We start from the raw sequence: 25,986 nt of genomic DNA, 5'->3' as shown, positions 1-25,986 counted from the left end.
CAAACCAGGTGCCATATTAAGTGAAGTAATTCTGTCACAATGCAGATCAGCCACAGATGGCAGCCCTTCATTTTTGAACTGAGGCATGAATATGAACAGTGTGGAATAAAACAAAAAAGTTCAAAGCGAAAAAAAAAAAATCAATATTTATAAAAGAAAACAGATGCATTTCATGTGCAAGCCAAAACCACAACTGATTTTATCAAATACTGTAGCTCTGTATTCAAACCAACTCCACTTTTCTATTTGATGTATATATTCATCAAATGCCTAAATAGCCTGTGAAGGCTAAAGCTGAAAGCCAGGTTCTGTTCTCAGTTACCACTCTCAAAATGTGCCATAAGAATTCAGTGTCAAGTGAATGGAGATTCGGAATTAATAATCAAAGATACATGATGAATATGTGAGGAGTAACCCAAAATTTGATCAAATTTGTACATAACATTATAACCCACAAATTTATGTTGAGCTAATTTGTTATACATTAACGAGAAGACTGCTACATGCAGCCTATGATGGATTAGGCTCCAAGCTTGTGTAACCTGGCAGGTCTACTGGGACTATGCAAATTTATTTCATAAGAAGATCTGCAAATGTTTTTAATTTTTTTTTTGTTTGTTTTCTTACTTATACTAGAAATATGCTGTTATGAAAACTTCCCATTTACCATACAAAACAGGTTCTCTAAGACACCTGAAGTGTACATAAAAAAGTAATACTGTAATACTATGTGATAATGTAATGACAACACAAAGTATAAAACACTATATATAAACAGCATGAGGAGGCTGAAAGCTATCTATGTATTCAAGAAAAACCTCAGAATTAGAGTCAGATAGCTTTAGAAAAACTTTATGAACAACTCTGTGTTGTAAGTTATTGTATTTTACATCTCAAAGTTACATTTAACTAAGGCTACCTGTATAAGGGCAAAAGTTATCTTTGCTAAAGAAAAGTTAATTCATAATTGCTCATCTGTAATCAACTTGTGGATATTTGATTTGATGGATATTGATTCAAATAATCAAAACAGACCATTATGAGAGGGAACAAACTGACTGAGGGAACAAAATGTTAAACATCAAGCAAAAGGTATCTGATATAACCATTCACACTATCAACAGGAACAGGTTAATTAATACAGGTGGTCTTTTAACACACGTGAATGCAGATAGTATTCTCTACATTAAGATAAGAAGCAGCACATAAGGAATAGTCCATTGCATTCAATAATTTTATGACTATTTCTCAAAACAAAATGTTGTTTTAAGCAGGAAGTTGAGTGCCCACAGGGGTTACTGTAATTCCAAGTGATGAATAAGTTTGGAAAAAATGTAGTTTTTCTTGAAAGGTGAAATCTTGTTTTACCCAAGAAAAGGGATAAAAATATAAATATGGATTATTTGAAAGTAGAATACTGACTGACATTTTTCAGAATCGGTGTCAATCACTTTATGAATTGATTACATACCGAGTTACTTAGAAGTAGACTCATTTCCTCTGTTTGCAAAGAATGCACTGACTATGGGCAAAATTAGATACTTATGGTGTACTTGTAATATTGCCAGAATACAAACTTCCATCTGGGTTACAGAAGTCATAGGCAATACACAGAATACTGTTGTGCTTTTTCAGTTTTCAATGAAAGAGGATCCATTTTAATCGTATGAATTTTATAATCTTTACTACAGAGAGTAAGTTTCACTTTAGAAATTAAAAATACAAATATGTAAAATACGATGCACCTGAACTCAATTTGCTGTATTGTCTTAAGCAATAATATTTATCTGCTTTGTCAAAAGTGGTGTGGGATCAGCTGGTGTTGGCACACTTCAGAGACACTGTATACTATAATACACTGATGTTCACGTGGAAGAAACAGTTGCTTTCTGCATGCTATAAGAAGCTGTGTTTCATGTAAAAGTTGTGGACAAAGCTGCTCTTTTGCTGACATGCCATGTTATGTGTATTGTGAAGCCATAAGGTTCTCAGAACTTCTGTTCTCCATGCAGAAATTCCAAAACTCAAAACATTTTTTGGCTCTTTATAAACCATACAGTTAATGTCATGACAAGTTAAAATGCACGGAAAATTGTTACACATTGTGAAATGAAAAGATTTAAAGGCTGTGACAGACTGAGCAGGCAACGTGAAAGGATATAAAGATATAGACACTTACATATCCGTCATCACAAGGGCTCATAGAGTAATATCCCTTTATGGGCAAACAGGCACACATTAAAATAAAGAAGATTAAAAAAATAAGTTAACAGAAATAAATCACAGAGAAATGCACAGTTCTAAAAAAAACATCACATCAAAATTATCTAAAAATGAACAGACTGTTAGGTTTGAAAAGAAAAGTATAAGCACCTTCTCCCAGTCCACATACTCGTATGTTTTAGGACTGAAATCAGTGAGTCTCTCTTGTGATAAATTTACATTACAAGTTCTCCTTTCCACACCTGGCAAACATACCTAGTCTGCACATTATTCCATTATAACTGTCAGAATAGCTACATACCAAGCACTGACACATTTATGCGAATATATGATTTCTGTTGTTCACTACACTGAAGCAGCTAAGAGAGAGCCACCAGTGAACATGGTATCAATCAGAGACCTCAGTTTCTGAGAAAGCAGCTGCAAGTATTCTCCATACTTGCTTTGACTGGAGTTCCTCACCAGCACGTAATGAAAGCAGAGAGAGACAATTTAAGGTGTTTCAGTAATGCTATCAATTCCTCATCCCAAAAGGCTCCAAGGATAAATTAAGAAACAGTCTCTGGAAGGAAACCTAAGATTTAGTTACTAAAATAAAAAATGGTGGTAATTCATGGTTTGAGTAGTTTAGTACAAAATATGCCATGTTCTCTTTAATTAGACTAAAATATTTTACTTGGAACAGCTTTGTATATAAAAAGAACAGTCTTAAATCAAAATAAAGGGACACAGTTCAACACAGTAAGACAAACATTAATTATTCTGCTTCTAGTCTTTTGTGCAAACCTGCCAATACTTAGAGGACATATTTGTGCAGATGAACAAGCACATAAACACTGTATTTAGCAGGTTCCTCTAACAGACATATTCAGAAGGTATAAGAAACTTGCCACTCTTCACTGTGAGCAGAAAATAAAGTTCTTTCTATTCTTTAACCAGTTTTAAAAATCTGATATTCTTTTTATTACCATCACACGCATAATTCCCTGATGTGAATATTTTCATTTTTACAGTGCTATACACAAATACATACAGTTCCTGGCGAAGATATTTTAAAATTAAATTTAAGACAAAAGACAACATTGATAGAGACCAGTAAGTGAGCAAAAGAAACCAGAAGATAACCTGTATCATGATGAAAGGACATTTCAATACACACGTGATCTGAGCCAGTGAAAATGTACGCAGGCATCAAGACAAAGATGACATTAAAGGAAAATTTTAACATTAAAGGAAACACAAAATGTTGGACCAGACAACCTTTCAAGGTTCCTTCCAACTTGGACTATTCTATGATTTGAGGACAATAACAGGAAATAACAGGATAATAACAATAACAGGACAATAACAGGAAAAGTTTGTGAAAACCCCTACCGATGGCAACATCTTACCTTTAGAGATGAGGAATTTATGCAAACAAAAATATCTGCCCAAGCTGCTGCAGGTAGTTGTATCACCTGCAGCAACTTGTGAAAAAGGCATCGTATACTGTATCCGCAGAGTAAATCTTTGCTTACATAAAGAGGTAGATTTGTTTCTTCTTTACCATATATAGGTGGTAACATATAAGAATATTCCCATGGACAGGGATGGAGAAGACTTGATATATTTCATCCTAAGAAAAGCTTGCTTAGGCTAGATGCTTGTTTGCTGTACTGTGAATATTATTTTTAAATGAAAGAGCATACATCCACATAATGTTTGGTGAATCCACTCTAAATAGTTGAGAGTAGTAAAAGACCAAAACAAAACAAAACACTTGTTACCCTGTCTCCTAGGTTTCATGGGGTCTACTGGTGCACAAAACCCATTCACAAGTAAGAAACAGGACACCTGCCACCAACTATCACAGCCTGATAGCATAATCACATTTGCACTAAAAAGCGTGTTTGAGGAAAAAGGCACAGTGCACAAGAAAGGAGCCCATGCTAGTCTTTACAGCTGTCCCAGAAAATAAAAAGATTCCTCCTTGTTTACAGTTTGTAAATGACAGTTTAACTTGATAGAAGAGCTGATGCTTTTGTCCAGTGAGAGAACTAAAAAAAATAGAATTTTTCCACAGCTTCAAGACTTGTGCCAAAAGAGACCTAAAACTTGCAAAGGACATTAATTCACCTAATTGTAGCTACAGGTAAATATAATCAGACTGAACAGCAGTAAAAACATAATGGGCATTTATTCTATTCCATGACACAGGAGCAATATATGCAAACAACTATACAGCCGTGTAGTCACAGATCCTCCAGTGGTTAACACACATCTTGACTATTGACAGAAACGGCCCATCAGAAGCAGCAGTTCCCGTTTTCCCCTTAACCCATATTTTAGAGAATCTTATTACACTATCCCTAATGCAAGAAATTCCAAGAAGGTGTATATCTTACTTGAATTGATGAATCTCTTTGTGGGTTTAAGACATTAGCTGATGCTACTTTCAGTGAGAAGTGAATGCACAACACTTCAGTGATAAAGAGCCAGAATCCTCTTAGCTGCATAATGTGTATTTAAACAGAAAATTGCAAACGAAAATTCAAGTGAATGTTTCCTCAGCTCATCAGACCTGGTGCTCTGACCTCCTACTCTTAGATCCAGACATTACGCTCTGACAATTCTCTTGGGTTTCTTAACTCCCAATTCAGGACCACACATGTCAAATGACATGATGGAACATGGCAGTAACAGCTAGGAAAAAAGGCTTATGGTAAAACAGGGCTTTAGAGAAGCCTTGGAAGCACCTCCCAACTGTAACACAGTAGTGTGGCCTCTCTCCCACTACACACAAGCAGGTGCATCCTGTTAATGGATGTGGATCAGGCTCACAAACTGACCCAGGAGGTCACGGAGCTGGCAAGAGGCATGAAGTTGCTCTGCAAAAGAATGACATCCAAGACAGTTTACTGGAGAGCACAAAGCAACAGAAAACACCAGAAGCCCTTGCTAAGTAAGATTTTGTGGGTATGATTACACTGGGAAAGTCTTTTGGTTAAGAGACGTCATTGCCTCCGGTCTTAAAGCAAGTTCAGTAAGAAAGACTTGTTCTGGGATTTGTCCTCCTGATATGAATTTCTTCCAGTATGAAAGGACAGGCCTTCAGCCACAGTGAGGGGCAAATCAGGAAGCTGATGTTTGTACAATAACAGCACACATTTGTGATACATGCTACCTTTATTGTAATTTCAAAACCCGAGACGTCAAGGCTTTATATTACACAATACTACCTTCCTAACATTAAAAACGCAGCAGAGAACAATGCACTAGGAACAGAATCAAGTTTGCATACAAATAAAGCTACCAAGGACATAATCCAAGATACACTCTTTAATGTCCTTGGGCAGTACTTCATTTTGGTTACAGCACTGGTACAGTCCTCCTTCCCAGTATAACTTAAAATGACCAGTGTAGTATAGCTGATTTAACAAAATATACTGTAGAGTTCAAGTATGCTTTAGCATTTTCTGCTCTTAGGACCTGCTCCCAAACCTGGATTGTCCAAGGCTGTGTTAGTACAGCTGACTGAACACAAGCACCTCCTCTTTCCAAACTATGTAATGCACATCCACCCATTCCCTAAGTAAAAGTGGTAGAAATGTAAGGCTGCATGTCAGTACAACAAAAAAAAGCAGTTTCCTTGCTAATGATTTTCTTTTCTGCTCATCTGTTTACAGATACTGATCTGCCGAAACTAATTTGTTAAGGGTTTGGTCCTGACATCGATGATGTCAGTGAGATAGGGTCAAATCCTGAATACTCAAGGCAAAGAAGGGGAAAAACCCCACCAAACTACCATATTTAATGCCTGCCAAAACTTAGACTTAGACAAAAGACATAGACTTCATTTTTAAACCTCTCACTTATTTTGCCTACACAGTGACCTAATGGTAAGGATGAGCAAAGGAGCTGCCCCTCTGCTAGTCTCTTCCCTCTGCAGTTATACAGGTGACTGCCCCTTATAGCAGGAGTTTTGTGAAATGGAGTAGCTGGGAAGACCACACTCTAATGTCTCTAATTAGTTATGAGCAAAAAGTGAAGGGACCTTCCAACACAAATCCACCACAGATGTTGCAAATTCATGCTACTACTTAGTCTGGGTCACAATGCCTCCAGCTTTATTCCAAAACTTATGCAAAAACCTGAAACCACTTAAGGGTAGAACAATAACATCTAAGTGTATAACAATGAGGTATTTGGAATCCTTGAAGAAAAAAGTAATGAGATGCCTTAGTGGCCTAGTGGCACTAACCAGAATTTGGTTTTTAGTCTATCTCATCTGGTTTCCTGGATCAACAGAGTCAGGGAGTAGTTAGAAGTAGTTTAGGATGAGGAGGAAGGAGTCTCATTTTAATTCTCAGAAGATGTGCTATGTATATTTTTTCATCTTACACTTATGTTTCTATATGTTTGCTATTCATGTATAAAACATGAGAAATAAACAAGAAAATATAATCAATCAAGTATAGACAAAAGGATAAGATGAGGAAACCTGGTTATGATGCAGTGAAGGTCTACAAGCGAAGGCTGTGATTAGCTCTCCAAAACTTGGCTAATGCCTCAGACAGCCTGAGTGTGTGGGTCTGCTTATAGAAACAACATTAGATTTTAACCACAGTAGCTACTATAACCTCACTGTGAAGGAGTGACCTAAACCAGTCAAGAAACCCTTAACCTAAATAGTCTCAGTGCTATAGCTGTCCTGGTCCTTCCCTAGAGAATTTTGCTGTCACAGCAACTACCTCAAATAGTGTGGGTAAAGGAGACACAAAGCAACACAAAAATAGTTATGCTAGTAAAACCTACTATAAAAATAGATAGATCTGTGCCAGAAGAATACAGCTTTACTCAGCTTAATCTGGCTAATTTGGGACAGAAGGGAGGCAAAAATTTATTTACTGGAGGCAAAAAAATCCACCACCACCAAATCCTGTTTCTCTGACCTATCTACATAGCTGAAGATTGTGCTTAAGTGGCCATAGTGGCATAAGTATAGTGACAAGGCGCTTCTGGAGCAGAAATGCTTTTGGAGACACTTTCAGAGAAGCAGGAGTAAATAAACATTATGTATAAGACAAACAGTCATTTCACAGTTGAGTTGTTTAGTAGAAGGAAACAGAGGAAGTATGGCTACAAGAGATTCTGAGTGGTCACCTAATCTGTCCTGGAGGAGCAGCCAAGCGTCAACCATTTCTTGTAAGTGGTAACCGTTCGTTTACCTTGTTCTTAAAAACCTTCAGTGACAGCAGTTCTGACTGAAATGCTTCTACACCGCTGCCTACCCACTTCTTCAACGATCATTTATTGTTCTTAAAACTCTTAAAAGTCTTTTTTTTCCATAGAGAAAGAAACAGATGCCTATACCTAAAGGCTAAACTGGGCTAAACTGTACAAGGACAGATGTTTGTGCTAAAATAGAGTATGTGGTAGGGGTACAGAAAGACGTGCAGTTTAGCAATAATCCACCCAGCTTTTATCAGTGAAGACAAAGCTTCAGCCACTTCTGCACTCTCTGCAGAGCAGATAAAGCAGCAAATCAGCACCTTGCATAAGGATGACACTCTTCCTTCTGCTCCCTTCCCAATAGGGTTCACAAGATCAGAGGATCTTCTGATAGAAAGTAAGAGTGAAAACCTGTGCAAAATGGAGCACCTTGAAAGCACAGGAGAAAAAGAGAAGCCTTGATGCAAGCAGAAAGCAGGAACAGATAGAAGAGGACATGTGGCTGTACAGAATGAATGATCTCAGTACAGGGAAGGGGAGCTGGGAGACACACACAACCCCCAGCATCAGATGGCAAAAATGTTGGAAGACTGAGGTACAGAGTGCATTATCTCAGAAAGCCATTGGCAGGGAAAGAGGGAAGACTCCTGAAAATTGTTGATTAGAAGATGGGGGGGAGGTGTATTATGGGGTGGGAGATAGCATAACCATGCACCATGGACATGGTGTAAATCTGAGGAGAGAGGAGTTACAGACACTCCCTCATGTTGAGGTAGCGAACAGCAGTCCTGTTCCTTCCTGAAACCCTGGGATATGCAGCCTGCAAAGGCTGCTACGAGAGGATCTCCTAAATACATGGCAAGTCAGAGAAAGGAATGATGACCACTAACAGGGAAGTGAGGGCATTTAAAACAGCTTGAAGAGCAATGAGGAATAATATTTAGATCTGAAAATATTAGCACATAGAAAAGGGAACATTTTTATTATCTCCTCATCTTTCTGTAACAGATTTAAGAGGAACAAAATGTACCCATAGCGCCACTGTTATTAAAAACCTTGGCTAGAATAAGGAGCAAGAATCTTATTTTTTTCTGCTTTTCCTTTGACACTTCACAAAGCTCTCCTACTACAAAGTTTTGCCACAGCAAAACCAATAAGCAGTTCATGACTTTGGCTTGTCTTTGTGAAACAGTGGCACATAATATTTTAATACTAAAATGTTTTAGTGCAATTTTAATGTTAATGCTTATTTGAAAAATTTGAACAAGCTAGGTATTAAAAAAGGTTGTACTACTGAACAGCTCTTACACTATCACTAAGTCATTTAAAATTTCACACCCCCAGGCACAGTTTCACAGACACTAGAAACTATCTTAAGCTGGTTCTGTTGCTGAAAAACAAAAAAAGCTTCCTCTCCATTTAGTCAGACCAAGCAGAACATTAATGGGCACAAGAAGCAGCTAGGTATACTACAGACATATGAAAAGGAACAAGAGGCTGGTGAAGTGGGAAGAAAAAATCCTAGGGATCCTGAGCTGCTTATCAATAAGATCTAAGATCCTTAGATAATGGGGTTAAAGCCCATCATGTAAATCAACAAGGTGGCTTAGGTGTATCATCTAACTGCCCATCTAACAACTAGCTCTTACAAATAAGGGAAGCCCTCCCTTGCTCCTCTTTTCCCTGTTTGTTCTCATGATCCTGTCTGATGTTTCGCCTTTAGCGGGCTAAGCCAATTCACTCTAGGGTTATAGGACCATCACTGACAGCAGAAAGGAACAGATAATGTGTTCAGAGCTGAGCAACACAACCACCCTTTTTCAGCAAAATTAAATTGGCTAATATGTGCCATCAAACCACAGTCAGGACATGAGTTTTAAGGTTTGCGATTTTAAAAAAAAATTCAGTTAGTGTTTTAACAGATACACAGCTTACTGTTATCATAACAACAGAATTAATTACACTTATGCAGCTATGACTGCGTAACTGTGCCATTCACCAGCATTTGAAATCAACAAAATCTTATGTATTTCCCTATTCTTATCCAAGCTTAGACACACTGCTTTGTCTCCACTACCTCACATTCCTTGTTCAATATACATCTTAAGTGGTATTGTCTTTTGAGACAGCTACTGTAAAAAACCAAACATTAATACTTACCGTTCCAGGCCTCGTGAAGTCAATACTATGTGCTACACTTTGTCTCATCTGATTGCTAAACAAGCGAACACAAACACTCTGAAGATACTCTGGTGTGATCTAAACATTAGGAAACAAAGAGAACACAGGATTATATAAAAATTACAATTTCTACAAGGTAAGTGTTTCTATACTCAAGGTTGGTTGTATTTTGCATTTTTTTTAAGAGGGCAAGAAATCACACACCTGAGACTCATCAGTGTAAACACAAGGCAAGCACTGCAACTACAGTTCTGTTCAGAAATTAAGAGTAAACTTTCTTCATCTGGGAATAGTTATGCTATTTACAAAACTAACACTAAATATTTTCAGAGAGTCTAGAAGAAAAACACTTTGTCACACCTATGTTTGCATACAGATTTTCCTCAGTCAAAAGGTAAGTTGTTCAAGTTTTGTGCTTTAAACTTAGACAGTGATATGCTGATGTGTTGTCTAGCTAAGAAGCAGAACTTACACAACTGTCTTGTATAGCAGAGAGAACAAATATGAATTACATAGTACAATACTTACAGTACTTTGTGTTTCAATGCAAAACATCTCAGTGTTTTTTTTTGTTCTGGAAAACGTTCATCACAATAGAACTGCTAAATTTCAGAACAGTTACTAGCTTTCCCAGAAAAGAGGCAAGAGGACTGAGATTATAGAAATGCTACTGGGACACTTCTGATATTCTTAGACCTATAGTGAGACAACAAAACCCTTCAAATTCAGAAGGCTGTAACTTCAACATGATTTTATTCAGTACCCAATTCCACTTTGGATTCAGAAATGACAGAAACCAAGTTTCATAACGAAAGAGCACCCTCATCTGGACACACCTGGGAAGGATCAAATGACTGCCCAGCACAAGACTTATAAAGTAAATTAAACAAGCATCCGCAACAAAAGATAACCAGTGCCTGGTTGCTCCACCACAGAAGGGAAGAGGGTATCACCTTGGAGAGCAATGAAGTGTGAAATGGGAGGCAGCAAATGAATGACTATGTATTTCTTACTGTTATCGAAGTTCATGTGAGCAGATACGTTTCCTAATCTGCTGTAAAGCAAAATCCACACCCAGAGGCAAACTCTTCCCTGCATTAATGATGTGAGCAGACAGTGACCCCAGATGCAGCATAACAAACTGCAAGATGTTCGTGCTGATGATGGGAGGAAGGCACATACTGACTTCTCAGCAGGCAGCACAGAACTCCCAGGTCATTCTCCCTGCTAACAATTCACAGGTCCTTTAAAAGCACCTAGAGGCCACTAATACCTACCATAAGAGTAATCTTCTATAGTACAGAGAGGCACACTCACAGAGAAGATGGCACAAAAGATGAGGCATAAAATCATCTTTGTATAAAAAAATACCCACAAGAAAGTTGTACCTTCTCTGGTCACACACATGTGGCCTGTTTCACACAGTGAATAACTCATTCACTCCTACCCCAGTTCCCTTTACCAATTAAATTAACAAATTCCTCTTAGCAGAACAGAGAGTAAAGCTTTTTCTCACCAAAATTTTGGATGAGAAGATTGTTTCCACCACAGTGTAATTTAAAACAGATCTGGCAGCAGTTTAAAAATATACAACCGCTGATGGGCTGGTCTGCAGTTAGCAATTACAGAAATGCCCTCTAATCACTGCTGATGCCAAAGCTCAAAAGGGGACTCTAACAAGAGATCTGAGACGTCTTGTGAGATGGTGATAGTTTTCTCAAGACTTCGGAACCAGCACAATTCAACCCATATTCTGCACTACCTTTATCCTAGCACACAGGGACAACAGAAGAATCTCTCATCCAAAGTGCTGTGTCTCGTTAGTAAAGAGACACAGTACTTACAGAAATGCTCATAACTACAAAGCTTAATTCACATCTTAGTGGCCTCTCTCTGTTTTTGGGGGGGTGGGGAAGCAAGTACATGTCTGAGTCATCTCTTACCATCTTGCCATTTACTGTGGCCTCCAAGGAATCCACCAGCTCTGCAGTGACTCCAATGAGATTATGGTAGTCTGCCTGCATTTTGTTAAATCGTTTCAGGTAGGTCATGGTCCTCTGCTCAGACTCCACTAATTGTTGATGAAGATGTTGCAACATTTCTGACAAGAGAATAATAAAAAAGAAAAACCATCACAGCATTTCTACTGCTCTGAAGGGACAACTAAAACTGCTGCTGTGGAATTACTTTTATACAAGGGGTGGAATTTCACTGCAAAGATAATTCCACACCACTAGAGTGATTTCATTGCATTGCAACATCTACAAGTATTTATTTTGCCTTAACTGCTCAAAGAAACAATTGCTTCACAGTTACAGCAGCAATACAATTATTAGACAATAAACATCACTGAATATGTTTGTGAAGAGGATACTGTTCTAAAGGTCTGTTAATACAAGAAGTTCCATGCTATCAGACACAAAAATGAGGTTGTGGGCCGATACCAAAATCAGAAGAACATTTTAACAAAACGCAGCTCAGACTTGGTTAACTGAACTTCCTAGCTGCAGATGAGATTTGTGCACTATCTTCTACATTCATTAAAGTAACAGTGGGTAAAAAACATCACACCGAGCAACTGGAAAGGACAAGCAACCACTTTAAAGATAAAACAACAAAACAGGAGAATGACAGTACTCAGAGATCCATGTCCGTGTTAGATTACACTGTGAGGCTGGGTGTTTTCTCCAGTTAATTTACAGAAATAGAACACTGATATTTAGGTTATGTAATGCTTTGCTTATTTTAAAGTAAATAATGTCTTCTATCTTCTAAGGAAAATGGAACAACTCACAGGAAAAAAAAACCCAAACCAACAGTCAAGTTATCCAGTTCCTCATCTGCTAATAAAATATTCACTGAAATCTTCAAACTTGCAGGGAATTCTCTACTTTATTCTTTAGTTCTACACAATATTCTTCAGGTGATTCTATCACTCACTGTTTGATGATAAACTGTATCAGTTACTTTTAGTACCTTCAGTTTCTGAAAATAACAAAACCAAAAAAAGTTATATTTCTGCTACATTTTGTTCTTTGGGTTCAATTACTTCAGAGATGAAAGAAGGAAACTAAGCACCAAAAACTGTATCCTCCACTCCAGTCTCAGACTTAGCCAAATTAGCGTTCTACATGGAAGTCAGGCATGGAATCTGGAGCTGTGAAACACAATGAACATCTTCATGACTGGACAAAACTATGAAGGCAGGCACAATAACGCTATTTTTACTGCTGATGTTTATGTATTTTGCTAGAACATTGTGTTTTAAATTATTTTGCTGAAAAGCCACTATTGCTCTAGTTTTGTGAAAATCACACTGATCTGCAAACAGACTGAATATGTGCCATAGGATTTCTGTTAATCAATGGGCAGGAATCAGCTTGACTACAGAGTTTCAAACAGAAATAGGATTTGTTTTTACAGATTTAAAAATGGTTTGGGTTAGGGTAGAGCATTCCAAAGGACCCAATATGACACAGTTAGGTCCAAATAGACCCATAGGGAAGTAAAATGAAGTAGCTAAGATGCAAAACTGGAAACTAGAAAACCTAGTTCCTGTTTCTGGCTTTGAACAGACTTTGCCCACGATCTCTGAAGAAACCATTATCCTCTTTCATGATTCACTTTCATGATATCTCTCTCTAAAAAGATGTAGATCATATGTTCCCATAACACAGAAGCACTGCAAAACATAGGTGATATAAGCAGAAATCTTTGGGAACTTCATTTGGAGAATCCTAAGCAGTACAAATTTTCACCACGCAGTTACCAGTTACGCTCTGTGTTTAAAAAAAGCTCAACATACAGTACCTTGGAGTCATAATAAACAAGCTCTGGATAATTTAGGTGTACTTATCCAAAAGCTATCCCTTGCCATTTGCTCCCCTGCTCTCTGAAGTTGGGCATGAAACTCTGCTGTCCCATGGCAACTGGTGTAGGGGGGTGGTAATCTTCAGCAGAGGGAAAAATGGGGAGTGGAAATGCTGTATTAGCACCGCGGCTTATCTGGAAGAGCCTTCACGTCTTCTATCATGGCAATCTAGTTATATTGCAGGTAATGATGTACTAATCATGCACAAATACCTGCCAAACAACTTCCAACAAACTGCTTCAAAAAGTGATAAACATGTGGATGTAAGATGCTCAAAACTGCCAGAAAAATACTATTCAAATAGAACTGTTTGTAAAGTTTTCATTACAAATGGAAAAGATCAAAGTTATTAGATCTCTGTGAATTCAGATGTTGGAAATTGCTTTAAAAACTTGTCACATCTTATGGATTTCAGTATTTGTGAAATAGGCTGCTCTTATCCCATTTATATTAAAAGCAGTAGATGGCAGAACAGCGTATTTTTACTTTCAGAAAACTTAGCAATATTATCATTTTATTGAGATCTTTTAGAGAAAATGTGCATTAATAGAATTTAGCTATAAACTTTAGGTATAAATTGACAGTCTTAAAGCATGGAATACAGAGAAGGTAAATTTACTTACTTCTAATGGGTACTTTTTCAAAATCTGCAAGTTCAGGAAAAAAAAAAAGACAGTTATTTTACTCTCACAGCCTCCTCCCCTCTAAGAATGGCTGCCTTCTGAGAACCATTCATGAACCACAGCATTCTGCACCTGCAGGATTTGTGACTGACACCTGATAGGAAACTGCAGATCAAGCCATCCTTGTGATGTTTTTCTTATACTTTCTCGGAGGGAGCCAAAAACGGTGTGAAATCACAATATAAGCTGTGACAAGCCACAGATTGTGCTCAAATCTAGTAAAATGCATTTGGGGGGTGGGGGTGGGGGTGGTGGGGGAAGAACAGAACACTAGAATAGCTCCCAGTAACATTAAGTAACCTTGCTGAGAGCACCAAACTTTTTACAATTCTTTAAGCTGTTAAAACCACCTCAACTGCAATCAATATCCATCAACTTGAAAATCAGAAGAGATAGCTTCCAAAGACAACCCAAATTATTCTTCCTTGATAATAATCATTCCATTTTGATTTTATTTTTGCTCTACAGCCATCACTGCTAAACCGCTCCCATAGCTTTAATATTATACAGCTCCAAAACAAGAAGATTTTTCAAAACTAATAAAGATTCTGAGAGCAACTACTGCACAAAACTAGCCATTCTTCAGCATTTTGTTCCTCTGCCTAGATGAGCAAACTGGAATACATTTTAACCGTGATACAACACACTTGATTCAGAAATTTCCAGTGGATGTATCTAGAGCATGACTTTCACTCCAAGGAAAGTTGGAAGCACCAAACATAAACCTACTCATAATTTGCTTGCTTTTCTTAGCCCAGTGAGGAAAGTTTCCAGTGATGAAAATCCATCTTCCAACTACAGTCAGCGGGAAAAACGACATAACCAAAACTCAGTGCAGCTCATGAATGCTAGTCTTGGCAATTAAGAAATGGGATCCAATTTAGCCCTTGCCTGTTAAATCCAGGGATTATCGATTAGAAACACTGGCCTTTACTGAGAAAAGGGAGTCAAAGACAGAAATCACAAAGTCTCAACATATCTTGCATTTTTTGTATCACTGTCTTCTCACACAAGTAATTTTACTAAAAAAGGAAAAGTATTTCCTGACAGTTTCCCTTACTGAAAAAGCAGGAAGCTTTCATCATTGACATGTAGCCGACTCAAATACAGACAGATGTTGGAAGAGTGGGTCCTGCGCTGCCCCATTTCCCCCATGCATACCTGCCATATCCCCATAACCAGTATCAGCAGTTGTGCAGAGAGATCAGGGAGCTACCAGTCCAGGTAAAAATTAATATTTAGTTGCTTGTTTAAAATGTTAAATCCTTGCCATCTGAGTCAGGATTGGGGAAAAGGAAAGGGTGCCTTTCAGAGGCAGTTCACATTTATGTCACCTTGCAGGTGTGATCATACTGCACCCATAACAGGAGTCAGAACAACACAACACCTTTGGCTTCCCTCTTGCCCTCTCCCAGACACAAGTCCCAACACTGACAAAGGCTTTCTACATATGATAAGCTTATAGAAGGGTGGGGGGGGAAAAGCTCTGGACCTAATACCTCCCAGAACCATTATTCATATGTGGAGGAAAAAAGGGAAAAGTAAAGGACAGATTAGGAATCACACAGTAAAGCTTGAAACTCTGCCAAATGAAGATGCTGGCAATAGGTATCATCTGAAGTACTGCATGTTTCTACCAGTATTCTTCCCTGCTCTCTTAGGTATGTAATTGTCAGGCCTTTTTAATGTTTGGAATTCAGTCCCTATGAGCAGCCAAGGCATTACGCATACGCACATAATTCCACAATAAGCTCTGCTCTCTAAGTGAGAGATTGGTTGTTATCCTTTACGACAGCTTACCTACACCTCAAACATGCTTCCTGAACTTGTGCTTGCTCTCTGTGCCTCTCTAGTCTCAGCCTATCCTCACACACTTTGCTAGAAGCCAGGTTGAGTTCCTGCCTACAATGCAGCAGAGCTCTCAGCAGAGGGGCTGCGGGTCCCAAGAGCTGCTGTCAGACACCAGGGCTCCTTAGGTGATGCCAAAACCTTGCTCTCAGGAGAGGCAGTAGTTGCCTTGTCTCCTTGCTTACCTCACTTCCATAAAAATTACTATCCATATTCTAAACTGACATCTTTCCACATAATAGCCATTCAGACTATAGCAAATCTTGACAGACAGGTAGGTCACACTTCGCCTTCTTTTGTGCAGCAGCCTGACACTTGCCCTACTCTCCCCTTCCCTGAAACAGTGTAAGAGTGTATGTGACCTCAGCCACGGATATATAACAAGGCAGTAGCTGAACACACTTCCAAGTACTTCATTCCGTCCATTCCTGTCAGCACAGAGGACACACAGCAGGTCTGAAGCTCTCTGCAAAACGCCAACCATTCTGCAATAATTCTTTCCAGCCAAACTGAAAACATATGGGAGAGCTGTAAGTTAAGCACAACTGCCACACAGATAGCTTCGGAAGCCACACAGGTATTAAAGTTTTTTAGCAAATGGGAAAAAGCCAGACTGTGGCAGGTTAATCAGGCAAGGTAAACACACTAAACTCTCCAGGACACCCTCAAGAGCATATGCACCACCCCACCCAAATCTGAAGTGCTTCAGTATGTCAGACTAATGACTGCCAACTATTTACAAAAGGGTTTTCAGGACTTTGCCATACTGCTCTTCGTTCATGTGCTGCATATTAATTTTCTTTTCATTTCTCCTTCACTGATAAAGTAAACATTCTCCAACAGTATGTACTGTGGTTCCCATGCAATCTCAGCAACATACTGCAAAAATAGCCTCTCGGATCCAAAACTTTCATATGAGACAGGCCTCAAGAAATCTTATGAACAATCCCAACTGACTCAACCTCCAAGGCACGTAACAAATTAAGGCTGACCTACATGGATTCAATACCATGACAGTCCCTGTACTTGTACAAAGCATAGAACCTGCCCAAATAAAAAAATAATTAGGCCCAAAATAATTCAGGCCCAATCATACAGTTTTTTTTTTTTAATCAGAGTATGGAATTATTGCCTTCAGGAAAAGTCCACTGCAATGAAGAAGAGTAACTTCTGGAAAATAAAAATCCACAAAAATATTTCTATTATTCAATGAAAAAGTCTAATGCAACACAAAACACAAAATAACAAAGAAAATACATGGAACTCACACTGGGAGATGAGCCTAACTTCCTCCTTAATTCAATTTATAAATAGTAAATCGTCAGTGTAAAACTACAGATTAAAATCATTCAAGAAGAAAAGTCATTTTTGGAACAAAGGTGGACTCACACACATCCCTACCAATGAAGTAAATATAGAAAGTCAAGTGAAATAACGCATGCAAGGTACTTGGGAATCTAAGCTCTATCTATTGAGCTGACTTAAAAATAACATCTTTTAATTACCATCAGCATCTAATTGGATTCAGTGCTGAAATTATTTTTTAAAGGGCCTCAAGTCACTTACACACCTAAGTGTATATGAAGAGCTTACCTGAAAATGCAACACATCGGAGAGTCATACTTAACACATTCTTATTCAGGAGATACCCATATGTGCTGGTTTAGGAGTTTAAACAGGATGAGTGAATAAGGGCAAAAATCAACTTTGTCTAAGATCATCAGAATAACTGAATGAGATTTGAAATCTGGAAGATGCAGGTAGGCATAAGCAGGTATGGAAAAGGAATCTGAGGAAACTCATGTTCATCATAACTAAAAATGGAGACCTGGTATATACTTTGTACAGAGTTCTCCACTTGTTTTTATTATATTTGAGGGCAGAATAGACTTAGACTACAAATCCTACTACTAGACCCTCTCCCATTTCTAATACATGCCTATGCTCAACCCTACTTACCTCAAGCAGTCTAGCAATAACTATCACCAAGAAAGGGGTCTGGATTTCAAAGGACTTTTTGCCATGCATCAATAGTTTCTCTGTCATTGCAGGTGTACTTTCCACTACCATTATAGCCCCTAATAATCATACAGAATATCCTTACCACATCTCAGCATTTACCTTTGTTGCACTGTCCATTCTCCTTCTGTTGTATGAACAGGAGCAGTTCAGGAAAACGTGCATCCTTTCAGTACGTGTTTGTTCCAGAGATGCAAGATGAGAAATTCAACCAACTGGCAAACCCAACCAAGCCACATATTCCTACTGTCCCAGGCAACAGCCAATGCCTGATGCTTCACATGAGAGCAAGAATAAATAAATACATAAAAATCTGGTAAGTGCAGAATGTACAATGTTGCATGGAGAGTTGATACTTTTTGTTGACCTTAAAAGATACTAGATCAAGCCCTGAAGTATAAGATACTGTAACTTCAGTCTAAATGTATTAACACCAAAATCAAAAGTCAAACTGCTGATTTTACATAAAATCAACATACAAATATGCAAGTGTTTTAGGGCAAGTGATGTTTTATACCTAAGAAATATTCAGGGCTCAGTTAGGATCCAGTCCATTACTCCACAAAGAGGAAGAGCAGAGAGAAAATTTTCTTCAGCTGTTCTATGCCAGACTCCCACACAAACCTCTGTAATATGGGAGTGAAATCAGTGTTTTGATCACTGCTCCTGATTCTGGCAGATGGGCAGGAATGGAACAGAAGGAATGTCATTTCCAGCTCATCATTCAATACCACCATGGCAACATGCTGCTTTAGAATAAAGATATAGCAGGAAAAGGACTTTCAACTTCCCCTGTATTAAAAAAAATAAAGGGGGGGGGGGGGGGGGGGAAGCCAGAAACAGAATCCAGTTCAGTTCTCTCTACCTTGTCTTTAACTGTACTGACAAAACATGGAGAAGAAAATTTGTCATACAGCTAGTTAGTTTGCAAATTAGGCCTGACAACACAGCTTAAACAATATTGTTACAAAAACAATATAGTCTAAAGCTCAAGACATGTAATAAAACACTAATTTCTGGAACCCTTAAAAGCCCTGGAAAACTTTCAGCTAGTCCCTGAAATGGCTAACTGAAAAGACTAACAGCTTTACAAATGCTAAGAACGAAGTCAGGTTAAGTCAGTGCTTTCAGTCATCTCGTACTACACGGAAGCAAAGAATGGTCATATGATAAATATGCAGGTTCATATGCATCTATACATTGTCTTTAATAACTTTTTCAAAAGCTTTTTTTGAATGTGGAATATAAACAACGTTTCCTACCCTAACACTGAAATGCAGCGTTACTGTAATTCTGCAATAATCTCAGCGGCACACTCTTCCAATAAATTATACTGCCGCTTTATAATAATTCTAATTATCTTCAAAATGCTTACTCAAAGGATACAAATAAATTGAGAAGGCGAGGAGTCTGTCCAGCTTTGAGAGTCAGAGACAGGAACTTTTCCAATCTTGTCCTTAAATCCAATGTCCAAGAATCCTTGAAAACAAAACCAAATGATGATGGTTGTTCACCAATTATGTATACTCTGCTGAAAGTGCTGTCTGGATCACAGCAATCTTCCACTAGTAAACAAGGCAGCCAGCAATGTATTAAAAAGATTTTCCCTACTGAAGCAAATGTGTTTGCTAGCCACCCATAAAAGTGTACAGAAGTTAGAAGAGAGTTCAGTATTATTCTTAGGCAAGACTTCTAAAAACACAATGTAGCTATATTTCAGGTGTAAAACTATCATATAGCATTGGTGCCTTGTATGCACATGCAACAACTACCCCTAGATTAGAAGTACTTTTAAAAATATAAGCAACTTGAGAAAAAGATTAAGATATGAACATGAATTTTACATTTATTAAATAGAGTACAAAGTGAATAATTTTCCATTGCTCAGTTTTCAAAAAGTAATCACCGTAGTCATCTTTCACTCCTAACAAGATCCGGGAATTGTAAATTTTGTCAATAACTATTTCAAGCATCATTGACATGACATCAGTGATCAGGGTACAACATTTCTAAAATAAGGGTTTGGAGAAAAACATCTCATGTACAAAAAATAGACCAATACATCAACCACTAACTGGAATGCTGCCTTCTGCCTGACATAATGTCTCACAAGAAAATAATACTTAAGGAAAAAAGCCAAACTACACCTAAGAATTCACTGAATACTATTTCTTCTATTTCAAACCTTCAGTTAAGCTAGTTTGTTTGACAAAAAGCTAGCCAACAGATGAAAAAGCAGTATCTTCCAACAAGTAACAGGAACTTCCTAAATTTACTGCTGCATATGTATGTTACAAGCTGTTCTTGCAGCTCAGATTTGCCCTTATTTCATGATGCCAGAAAGCTTATAGAATTTACTTGCTGCATTTACCAATTCAGTATCCAGACAGTGGTGCACCACAGTACTCTGTATATTACCAAAGGAACCTTATCTCCTACAGAGGGGAGTGTATATTATTTTTCAAGATGTATTACACAAACAGACAGGAACTCTAGCTATATAAAGCATCAGACGCCTGAGAAAAAAAAAAAAAAGCCTTAAGAACACTGCTTAGTAGACTAGTGACTCACTGCTGTTCTTTCTCAAATGTAAAACAATATGTGTTTCAACACTAACATGGAATGAGATGTACAATTCCCACAAGGAAACATGAGTGACTGTGGACTAAGAGTTTGGACACTGGGTTACCACGAATAACCCTAAGGACCTCATCTTAGATAAGGCTTTAAAAAAAAAAAAAGCTGCTAAGTATAATTAAAAGAGTAGTTAAAGTATAATTAAAACCTCCCATCTCTGAGGTCAACCAGTACATCTCATTATTTATAGCTAGTCCCAAAGGAAAATGGCAGTATATGCCTTTTTTTGGTGTTACACTGGATCTCCTCATCAGCTGGTACATCTGAAGTCACCCTAGGGCAAGTATCACTTAAGCTTTAATTTGGTATCAAAAAGTGCAGGAGAGCAATGCAGGCTGAAGATACCTCCTCCCACCACATTAACTGCCCACAGCTGCTTGGACAAGCCAGCACAACGGTCTATGTAGTAGCATCGTGAAGCATTTTAAGCATGTAACTCTGCAAAAAATTATACATATTTTAGAAACAAATTTGTGTACGTGCGTGCGTGTACATGGGAGCTTTATACACAAACATTCACAGGCAATGAAGCACATCAGTTCCTTGCTCCAGACCAAGTGCAAACACATAACCAGCTGTTTCCAGCATAACCAAGAAGTTAAGGCACAGCACCTCAGGAACAAGCCATCACCAGGTGAAACGGTGGCTGTACCTTCCTCATGGGTATTGCCACCAATACTTTGGAACATCAAACCACAGCTCTGGACATCATCTCATAACCATCTACCTGCATGGTGCCCAGAAAGCAGTCACTCTAAGGGTGTTTTATTACTCCTTCAATAATAGAGTAACTGTCGATCATCATCACATTGAAAGTGCACCTGCAAATGAGATCTAATTTGAAGTCCAAGCACACTGACTTGACGCTCTCTTCTCACCTTGCACACGCAAATCTAAGAACTGAAGCTTAAACATTCAAAGGCAAAGGCTGAAACATATTTAACAAAGAAATTAACCAGCAGAAATGCCTCTGGCAACCGTCACTAAAGCACTGAGCACAGCTAAGCTCTTCCAGCATTTTTTTTTCTGGTGAGGGTTATGAGGAAGAGTCTCAGAACACAGAAAACACTGACTCATTTTCTGTTACAAGATTACTTATAAACTTGACTTTCTCTTTTCCACGTTAAATGAAACAGCTTCAGTCTCCTTATGCCTAGCTATCGTGTTTTAAATCCAGCTATATATAGAGAGAGATAGTGGGGTTGGGCAACAACCTCAAAGCAGTACATGGACTTGAACTACTACACAGTGATTCCCAGAAGCACATGTATTTCAGGGTTGTGGGGAAAGTAAGGAGAGGCAGCAAACCTTATTTATGGACACAAAGCTAGCATACGATTTAGGACTTGAGCAAATATAAAAATATATATTTAAGATGGTACTTTGTTTTGTTACTGATGGCATCTCACAACCCTTCCTCCATCAAATATGTTTTTTATGATTGTACAGTTTCTGTTAAAGCAAACAATAAAAGCTATTACTAATCTAAACATCATTCAATACCTATCACCTCATGAGAAAAATCATCATAAATACCATCTCTGCACAATAGATACTTACCTGGAAAAGCTCTTTAAAGGAAGGGTGTACCATGGGGTTTGGAACAAAAGGCAAAGCATAGAAGGGAAGAAATTCTGTAGTCTGGCTCAGTGCAACTCCTTTTGTTTCCAAGTATGCCTTAAAATGAGAAATCCTTTCCTCAAGTTCAGTTTTGTCCTAGGAAATAAAGCAGCACAATTATCTAGAAAACTACCATGCACTGTAAAGCTGTCAAATACAGAGACCTAAATACATTAATATCAAGTTTGAAATCCCTGAATATTTGTTCTCTAAAAAGCAACATTTATTTATTCTAGAGAGCATTTTATCTTTCACCACTAAGAAAATTTAAAACAATGCTGCTGTTTTTGTCATCCAGGTTCAACAAAAGAAGAGACACAATTGCTTTTTGAATGTAAATTATTCCTGTCCACTTCAGGCTAGGTTTCTAAAGCAGAGTGCCAATTCTACACTCAGGGCAGAAAGGAAACACCTACTTTAGACATGCTTTATTTCAGTGATAACTGCAGAACCGTAAAATCCACTCACACAGCACCAGGAAGGGGAGCTGGCACACTGAACAGACCAAAAGCTCCTTAGAGGCTGGAAAACACACTGAAGGCATCCAAACACTCCTGTAGCAGCTGACAGGTGTAAGGGAGGAGCTACTAAGCTTTGGCTGATGTGGCTGACTCCAGGCTACTTAAATGTCTCTTCATCACGAAAGTACCATGTAACAGAGATTTTATTTTATGACAGCTTAGAATTACAGTTTCAATATTATATATTGAGCTGGTCAAGATTCAGCTTTCCTGTTTTATCAGAAATGTTTATGCTTCAACACACAGCTTCAGTTCAAACTGGAAGCAAAATAAGCGTTTTAAGAATATCCTATAGACTACAATTTGAGGTGTGAAAGTATTGGCATGCTGGTGTTTTCCAAGACAAAATACATCAGGAGCTCCAAGATAAGGACACCTCCAACCTCCATCTCTGTACTTCACAATACAAGCGGTCTGGTTCAACTAAAATGCAGACTGTGGCCCAAAAAACTGGACACATATTCTGGGAATTCTTCTTATTAAACATCCAATCCTCATCCACACTAAAGACAAATAAGTAAAACAAACAAAAGCAATTTGGAGTTTGAACCGTGAACAAAACTTACAGGCTTTCCCATAGAGTGTTTTAAGAGGTAGGTGGCAAAGTGGATGTGAAGATAGAACTCCAGCTTCTGAGCAACCGGTTCATCATCCTGGACTGAAGGTGAAATATGCTCCTCCCAGAGCTGGAAGAAAACCTTCTGCTCACCATTTTCAAATGCTGTAAGCAAATCTTTCTGCAAAGGGGAAAAGTATTCAATGAAAAACCAAACACAGAAGAGCTACATTTTTTTAACAGTAGTTTAGCAAATTAAAGAATCAAGTACCATCTGAACACTTTGAATGAAAATTTTAATTCAAAATCTCTCACCATTCAATGACCACCTAAATGTTCTTTCTCCATCTATCTTTAACATCTCTGAGAGCCTGAATCAACCATCAATACAAGCAGTAAAGCCCAAATTTTCAAGCATGTTGATCTGGGGACCCACCTTTACCATAAGGGAAAAATACATACCTATGATGTGTGAAAATCAGTCTTATCAAAGTATAGCAACCTAAAAATCTAAAATAGTGTGAACTAAACCTACTGTCTGAGGTTCAAAATGACGGGAATCCTTGACCCATCCCAAACTTGAAGGTTCCTGCACTGAAAGAAGACTTCTAGCAGACTTCTTCAAATAATCAAGAATCTGTTCAGATAATCTCATTGCTGTAATAATTCACACAGTGGTTAGTGGCCTTTAACTGGTTTTAGTATTACTCAAAGTAAATGTAAATGATCACCTGAACAGACAAAGCTTTTAAATCTCTTGAGGAAACACCTGCTGGTTTAGGTAGTGGCTTCCCTTTTATTTTACATTCCTTTGTAAATACCTTCACTGTTTCTTCAAATTCAGCAAAATCCAAATACTACAAGACAAAAACATATAGAAACAATATTTTTTAAAAATTTAGATTTATTATTGATTTAATAAGTGATGCATGAATTACCAAAGTCCTTTAAAGTTTCTATGTAGCAGGGTCCATAAATACCAATGGCTTCATACCAACAAACCAAGAACAGGTACCTCATGTAGTAGCAAAATACTGTCTCTCGAAAGTTCTACTAAATTTCCTCCTGCATCCTAGAGAACAGTACTGACAACTGAGCACACCGTCTCTGAAAGAGTGACACCTCTCAGTCTAGCCAGTAATTTCACAGATCACAGCTTGTGTTCTTGTTCCAAATCATAAATATCCCGGTTTAGCCAATTTATCCAGAAGGCACAGACTACCACAAAGGTACCCACCCTTGAAAGTTTGTCTCTCACTGTCTTTTTCACAGGACCATTTCACACTTTAGTATATATTCTGGTTAACTCTTACAGGCAATATGGGTAGAGGAGTGCCTAGCTGGAAAATCTTGTTTAGGCATAAACCCATGGAGATTAGTACTCTCAGGACTTAAGCCTGGGCTTTATCAGCTCTAGGGTTTTTATATGCCTCTGTGATTTTATACACGTATGAAATGAGGAGGCAGCTATGCAATGTTTTAGAGATCTCACCATTATCACAGATTGGACCTGAGCCCCAAAGTTGTCTGTGGATCTAATCAGCTTAACTGTTCCTTTAATGAAAGCCTCATTTGCAACGAACAATAAATAACTCTAGAATGATTTGACGTTTGACTGCTGGCATTTAATGAACATTAAGCCCTTTGAATCCACAGAGCATGACAGGAATCAATATGATTTCAGAGTGTAGCAAACAACCAAATAAATAATTCCAGAATTTAGACCACAGTTACAATGCCTAGCTCTGAATACAAGCATTATGAAATTTTTCCTTGTTCAACAACAAAAAAAAAAGGGGGGGGGGGGAAGAGAGAAAACCAACCTCTCTCACTAGTCCGAGTAACTCAGCTTCATAAGCTAGAACATCACCCATCGCTAAGCATTACTGCTACATCTCATCGTTGATAAACCTAGAAAATCATAAAGAAGGGGGGTGGTAGCCGACAGCGCAGCGGTTCACACAGCCCCACCGCAGCCCAGCCACGCACAGCCCATTACCCATCTCACCTCTAAACAAACCGCGTGAGGAAGATATCCGCCCGCCCCCCACTAAGGCACCTCCACAGAGGTTTCGACGCTGGTCCTCGCCCATCCGAACCGCCGCTCTCTCCAGGCCGCGGGGCGGGCACACCGGCTCCTCACACAGCACCCGCGAGCGCAGTCCGCCGCCCCCCCACGCGGGCCGGGGCGCTGCGGCCAGCCCCTCAGGGCCGAGAGCATGCGGCCCTACCCGCTCCCCAGCGAGCCGGAGGGGAGGGGAGCGAGCAAACCCCGAGGGCCACCGGCACCACCGCGCCGCGGCCTACCTGCCCCGCGCCGCCGCCTCCTGTCGCCTTGGCAACCGCGGCCCCTCGCCACGCCACGCCCCCTCCCGCCGCACATGATCCCTCTCAGCCAATCCCAGGCCGAGAATGGCTCGTCACGTGACGGGGGCGTTCCCCAGCGTGCCGGCGGGCAGCGCCCCCTGGAGCGCAGGCGGGGATCCGCAGTGATCTACCATCGCAGCATATGGTTTTGTGCCGTCTTAATTACCATCTTTCTTAATTACAGTCATTACAGCCACCCGGCGGTATTTGCCACCCAGCACTGCGCTCTCAGAGGGGATGGAAACGCTG

General features: G+C 38.9%; 1 protein-coding gene across 12 annotated transcripts in view; it reads right to left on the bottom strand.

The window, feature by feature from the left end:
- Positions 1-25,733, bottom strand: part of ARMC9 (armadillo repeat containing 9) — a 69,558-nt gene extending 43,825 nt beyond the window's left edge. For 5 of the 12 annotated variants that reach the window (XR_012634038.1, XR_012634037.1, XM_074911873.1 and 2 more), the window contains exons 1-9: positions 25,430-25,671; positions 24,102-24,227; positions 23,381-23,551; positions 22,234-22,389; positions 19,423-19,515; positions 18,139-18,163; positions 11,559-11,716; positions 9,595-9,693; positions 2,180-2,215 (exon numbers count right to left, since the gene is read on the bottom strand). Coding sequence is in view for 10 of the 12 variants with exons in the window: in XM_074911873.1 (XP_074767974.1) it covers positions 2,180-2,215; positions 9,595-9,693; positions 11,559-11,716; positions 18,139-18,163; positions 19,423-19,515; positions 22,234-22,389; positions 23,381-23,551; positions 24,102-24,227; positions 25,430-25,591 (1,026 nt within the window). In the remaining 2 variants the exon portion in view is untranslated. The other 7 variants (XM_074911880.1, XM_074911876.1, XM_074911878.1 and 4 more) reach the window with 4 other exon arrangements.
- Positions 25,734-25,986: the final 253 nt, after the last annotated feature.

The sequence above is a fragment of the Athene noctua genome, chromosome 8 (assembly GCF_965140245.1).
Source record: "Athene noctua chromosome 8, bAthNoc1.hap1.1, whole genome shotgun sequence".
NCBI lineage: Eukaryota > Metazoa > Chordata > Aves > Strigiformes > Strigidae > Athene > Athene noctua.
This window is presented reverse-complemented; position numbering and strand designations above follow the sequence as displayed.